Raw genomic sequence first — 6200 nt, forward strand, 5'->3', positions numbered from 1 at the left:
TTTCAGTCGTACGGATCTGGAAATTCCTTTCCTACAGAAGCAGGCGCAACCTCCGCCCGCAACTCTCCTCCAACCGCGCGCCCCGATCTCCCTCTCTTCTTCTCGCCGTCGCCGCCCCCGGCTCGACGCCGATATGGCGACCCATCTGGATCCGGAACTGGAATTCGACTCCTCCGCCACCTCGATGCTTCCCAGATTGCCGCCCCTTGAGGTGCAAGTCCGCGCTGCCGAGTGCGAGGGCGAGGGCGAGGCCGAGGAGTGCAAGACCCCGACGTCCGAGGAGCACAGGATCCCGCCGGCCCTGACCTGCCCGGCCGCGCCGCGCAAGGCGAAGGCGAGGACGACGCCGGCGGTCCCATGCAAGAGAGCCCCGCCGCCGCCGGATCGGCTCGAGTTCTTCGAGGCGAGGAGCCGCGGCGAGGTTGAAGGGTTCTTCAGGAGCTGTGAGGAGGCGGCCAAGCGGAGGCGTTTCTTCTGCAGGTGAGGCGCGCGGGCGCCGGTCCCGGTCGAGACGGACGGCGTTCGGACGACGAAGCGCTTCGATAATTGTTCTCCCTTCTTCTTCTTCTTCTCCTCTTTTTTTTTTTTCCTCATCTTTGGAAGTTCTAATTTTTTGGGTGAATATAGAAATATTCTTTTGTTGTGCTGATGATGCACGTGAAATATTTTACTCAAAATTACCGAGAGTAAATTCTACATACATGGAGATGATTATTTTTTTTTTTGTTAATTTTGCCCTAATTAATTGCCGATATTTATTAAGAGAGTTTGCGGATATCATATCATTTCCCAATCATCGGACCAGCCTCTGGATGAGTTATCTGTAAATTTTCTTGTCTCTATATTCGGATTCAGAGCGAATAGATAACACCCTAATTAAGTACGTGAAAGAATATGCATATTTTTGAGAAATTCATATACCATAAGATATATTTACTATTAAATTCGGCATCTGAGTGTCGAAAATCAAGCAATGCTCACGTCAACTGGATATCCATGATCCTATTCAATCTCAACCATCAAATCATATAAATTCATGTGAATTCCATATAAATCAACAGTTGAGATGGATTAGGCCCTATGGCTGGCTCCCGCCACCGCTCCCATTGTTCGCTTTTTGGGCTGTGAGAGGGACCCACAAGGCTTCTAAGAAAACGCCGACAAGATGTGGGATCACCCACCATCCAAAAAAACAGCAGATAATGAAAGCCCATGTTTATAATTAAAAAATAAAGAAAAGTGAAACTTTACACACCTATAATATTTAATTTATCGAATTGTTTCCCTGGTTGATCTCATGTGGGCATATGCCGCTTCTTGTTACCGAAAGCGCTAATAAAGCCGAGGCAAAAAGATACCATTCAAAAAACAAAAAAAATACAGAGGCACATTAGAAAATCATGCACCTAATTATTGTACATCTCATAGCCATCCAGTAGGACCGAACTTATTAAATGCGTAATTGGGACAACCGATGGACTAGGATCAATGAGACAGATCATGGATATGATAATATGATCTATTGTAAATGACGAAAATTAATGAAGGTGTGTCCTTACTTTAAAGGAGAAAAATTTAGATATGTATATGTTATTTTATTCGAAACTCGTGTCTTGCCTCTGAGTTCGAATTCTCGGTTTGTCATTGTGTGTGGGCTTGAGTCATCTCGTGACGACGATGGTCGCCTCGCCTCATACATCTCGATAGCTAATTTATCTTCGGCGATGACCAAGCATTGTGCTCTCGAGAGTCTAAACCGAGGGACATAAAAGAAGAGCTTCGACGTCAAATGGTTCAACGGACTGGTTCGGTGTTTGGATCGTTCGAATTGAACCACCCGGTGCGAGTAGATGCAAAAGCCGCGCCAAGCAATTCGAGCCGTTTGTATGCAAAGGGATCGGGAGGAGCGAAAGGGATGCCATCGTTGATCAAGCGGAGAACCCATGAGCCTGCAATACATGGCTAGATGGGTCGGGCCAAGCCCATCCGAAAATCCTTGCCCATTCTTGCTTTATCCTTAATAAAAAAGAGAGGGGAAAATGACACAAATAATTATTAAATTTTGGCTCAGTGGACAATGCAATTCCTAAACTTTAGCTTGATGTGCAATGTGATTTCATAACTTTTGGTATATATTCAAATTAGTTTCTAAATTCTATGAAAACATTCAATGTTGTCTTAGTTTAGAATCATATTAAATAAATTAAAAGTTCGAGGATCGCACTGCACGTTAAATCAAAGTTCATTAATAATTTGTGTCATTATAAAAAAAAAAAAGATCTAAATCCTCTAAAAGAAAAAGTGGATCGGGGCCATGATGTATGAGAATTTCTCACTTAGACCTAGCCATTTTAAAGAAATTCATTAGGCCTAAATGCATCATCCAACGGTCGATTGATGCTTGGACGATGATCACTTTTAATGTAAGTTGTCTTCATAAGTATAGGTTAAGAAAGTAGTCTAATCATATAAATTTGATATCTCTAAATCAATTTACTTGAGATATTAGAAAATTTACAGTTTTGTCATTTGGCATATAGGTAGACACCTTTCCAGGAGGTCACCCATCTAGGATGACAACAAAGTATGCCATTACGTTAGAAGATACTTTTATGAGTTAATTCTAGTCATCACATATATATTCCATAATCATTCTCTCTCTATTGCATAGTTCAGTTTATTCCCACTCCCTTCACCATCATAAAAGTTTACTAGAAACCGCTCCTTATCCAGGTTCTCAAGCCCAGGTGATCACTTCCCATCCTTATTGAAATGGGTCATTACAATAAGTATGTTCAGTGTGTACTTAATTCACAAATAATGTCTTGGTTTACGCTTGATTAATCAAGTCAAGCTAAGACCAAAGAAAAAAAAATATTACATTTGCAGTAATTATATAAAGCTATAATCAAGTTTAGCTAATTGGCTCATAGGATATTTAACAATTATCAAGAGTTCGATTTGGGCAACGTTGGAGGTCGGGGAGATACGACACAAGGACGGGCTACCTGAGTGGTGTAAAAATCAATACGAGCTTGCTCGGCATACAAGTCCGATCAAATCTTGACCATGTCAAAATTCACAGTGCCGACTAATCAAAGGATAAAGCTCTCTTCTTGTTGGGCAAGTGTATGACTGGTCATAGCGGGCATAAACCATCCAACGGGCCGACGACGCTTACGTCTGAGCACGTACTCTCGTCTGACGGTCAAAACTTTCTTCCTTGCTGGGCAAGTACATAGCTCGTTTGAAGGGGCATAAACCGTCGAAAGCACGGAAGCAAGACGTGACCCCTCGGCACGTGGCGGCCTTTATATACGAGCTACTTCACTCGCACTCAGATTCACAGAGCGAGCGAGCGAGCGAGAGGGAGAGAGAGAGAGAGAGATGGCGTTGACAGAGAAGCAAGAAGTGCTGGTGAAGGAGTCATGGGAGATCCTGAAGCAGAACATACCTGAATACAGCATCCGTCTCTTCCTGCGGTGAGTTCACAGAGAGAGAGAGAGAGAGAGATTTTCTTGCTGTTTGTGATTGTGTTTTATATGGGGTTTTGTCTGTTCATGCGTGAATATATGATTCGTGTAAAAGGATAATGGAAGTTGCCCCGCAAGCCAAGAACATGTTCTCCTTCCTCAGAGATTCGGACGAGATCCCCCAGAACAACCCCAAGCTCCAAGCTCATGCCGTGAAGGTCTTCAAGCTGGTGAGCCTCTCTCGAAACCCTCGTTTTCCGGTGCCGTCCTTTCACTCATCGATGTCTCCCGGCCTCCGTTCCTTCTTCCCTTTCCTCTGTGATTTCGCTTACGCCGTCCCGTCGTCGCGCTGCAACAGACGTGCGAATCAGTTATTCAACTCCGGGAATGCGGCGCGGTTGCGATCGCAGGTTCGACCATGAAGCACTTGGGCTCCGTTCACCTGAAGATTGGAGTCACCGATCGCCAGTTCGACGTATGTAACACATGCTTTGGCTCAACCTCCGTTAAAATTATCGTCGTCATAGCGTAGATTACTGTCGGCGAACTCATCGATCTTTATGAACCAGGTGGTGAGAGACGCGCTGCTGAGAACGATCGAAGAGGCGGTGGGAGAGAAGTGGAGCGAGGAGATGGAGGGTGCATGGGGCGCAGGCTATGACCAGTTGGCTGCAGCCATCCAGGCAGAAATGAAGGACGACGCAGTTCCGACCGCTAATTAACCGTTCGGTTTTTTATTAAGTTCACTGTCGGTCGTTTATCGTAAGTATATGATCCTTTCAAGGTATGGAGTGCGCATGAGAGAGAGAGAGAGAGAGAGAGAGAGAGAGAGAGAGAGAGAGAGAGAGAGATTTGATATGGTTTTCTGTGTGATGCCCTTGTGAAATATGGAAAAATGGATTTGTAGTGGATTGAGAATAATAGTGGGATCATCTCTTTTCATCTTTGGTGTTATGATTATTTAAGATGAAAAATGAAAAGTCAAATGAACCCTACTACTATGAATGCTAGAAGTAAGACCTATGACATTTTCTATCCCAAAAGAACAAAATAAGAATCCTCAAGTTCCTTGTGCTTTTGTTATGATATGATTGCATGACAAACTGCCCTGATTGTGATTATTTTCGATTTGAGCTACTGGAGATTATTGTATATTATCTTCATTGGAGTGGTTGGCAAAAATCAGATATCTTCTATTTAGGAAGATCATAAAAAGAAAGTTTAAGACCAAGCCCATTGACATATTCAATTAGACTTACCATCACTTCAAAAGTTAAGTCGATGAGATGTAAGCAAACTAAAATAAATTAAAGGCTCCACACCACACTGAATCTTCAATGTAGATGGAGGAGAACACGACTCGTTTCTAATTGAGATATGTTTAGGTTCCAATAAGTAACGATGTGAAAATAGAAAATGGATAAATAGGAATTGCCAAACAAGCCAAAACAAAGTAATGAGAAAATTGTCCAAAAATCCTAAATTTATTGCGCTTTTGCTAATTTAGTCTTTAACCTTTCAATTTTACCAATCAAGTTCTAAATCATTTTATTTTTGCCAATTGAGTCCATCCAGTTAATTTTAGTTAAAAATTACTATGGCCCTGCATGTTTTCATTTCTCAAATCTGTTTATGAACAGATTTTTTGTTTTTTTTGTTTCTAACAAAAAAGAATGTAAAACGCGTTTGGTTGCGTTTCTATTCTTTTTTTTGTTTTTTTTTGTTCCCGAAATACAAAAAAGAACAGAAGTGAGAAACAAGAAAAATTGTTCTTGTTCCAAAACAATTTTGAAGAAATGATTTTTGTTTCTCCTTTCTTCTTCTCTCTCTTCTCTTTCTTCTTCTTTTCTCTTTGGCCGGTGACGCCGTCGAGGGTCGGCGACCTCGCCGGAGTGTCGCCGGGTCGTTGGGCGAGGCTCGGCCTCGCCGCATCTAGGCGAGCTCGAGGCCCACCATGGCGAGGCTCGGGCTCGCCCAGATCCGTTGAGGCCGAGCCTCGCCATGGTCAGGGCGAGGCCGCCGCCGAAAGAAGAAAAAATAAAAAGAAAGGAAAAATGAAAAATAAAATAAAAATTTTAAAAAATTTTAAAAAAAAAAAAAGAACATAAATTTACCAAACGTGTTTCTATTCATTTTTTATTTTCGGAACGAGTTTACCAAACGCATCTTTTTGTTCAAAAATTGTTCCCCGGAACAAACACTTTTTTCTATTTCGTTTTGAACAGCTTTTTGAACGTAAACGTTACCAAACGCGTCCTATATAGACGTTGGTTGTGCTATGTAAGACAAGCAGCAAAAGCTCTAACGTGGACAATTTTTAATAATATTTTAATATTTTTAGAATTTTATTTATTTCTTTCTTTCTTTTTCATTTTGCCGATGACCGACCATCGACGATGAGGCCTAGGCCACTGGCGATTAGCGAAAGGTATAAGAAGAAGAAAAGAAAAGAGAATAAAAGAAAGTGGTATTGGTTCTGAAGTTATTCTCGGAAACAAAGAAGTAGTTGTTTTTTTAACTTCTTAATTTTGTTCTAAATTTATTCCCGAGAACAAAAAAGTCATCAAACGGATTTTTTTTTTAAAAAAATTCTGGGAAATAAAATAATAGAATTAGATGTTTGATCGATTACCAAACATACCCCTAATTTTGGAATCCGACCAGATCGAATTGACTGGCTCAATCCAATTCCCAAATGTGGCCAAGATCCAACTGTAGTAGTATATA

General features: G+C 41.7%; 2 protein-coding genes across 2 annotated transcripts; both read left to right on the top strand.

Moving 5' to 3' along the window:
• The first annotated feature begins 133 nt into the window (after positions 1-133).
• On the top strand, positions 134-484 carry LOC104455807 (cyclin-dependent protein kinase inhibitor SMR3). Its single transcript, XM_010070537.2, has one exon. It carries the CDS (start codon positions 134-136, stop codon positions 482-484), a length of 351 nt encoding a protein of 116 aa, XP_010068839.2.
• A 2869-nt stretch (positions 485-3353) lies between these two features.
• LOC104454132 (non-symbiotic hemoglobin 2) lies at positions 3354-4478 on the top strand. The gene is made up of 4 exons (XM_010068884.3): positions 3354-3482; positions 3589-3703; positions 3832-3948; positions 4043-4478. Exons 1-4 carry the CDS (start codon positions 3388-3390, stop codon positions 4193-4195), a joined length of 480 nt encoding a protein of 159 aa, XP_010067186.2. The 5' UTR covers positions 3354-3387; the 3' UTR covers positions 4196-4478.
• Positions 4479-6200: the final 1722 nt, after the last annotated feature.

Source organism: Eucalyptus grandis, chromosome 7, assembly GCF_016545825.1.
Source record: "Eucalyptus grandis isolate ANBG69807.140 chromosome 7, ASM1654582v1, whole genome shotgun sequence".
Lineage (NCBI taxonomy): Eukaryota > Viridiplantae > Streptophyta > Magnoliopsida > Myrtales > Myrtaceae > Eucalyptus > Eucalyptus grandis.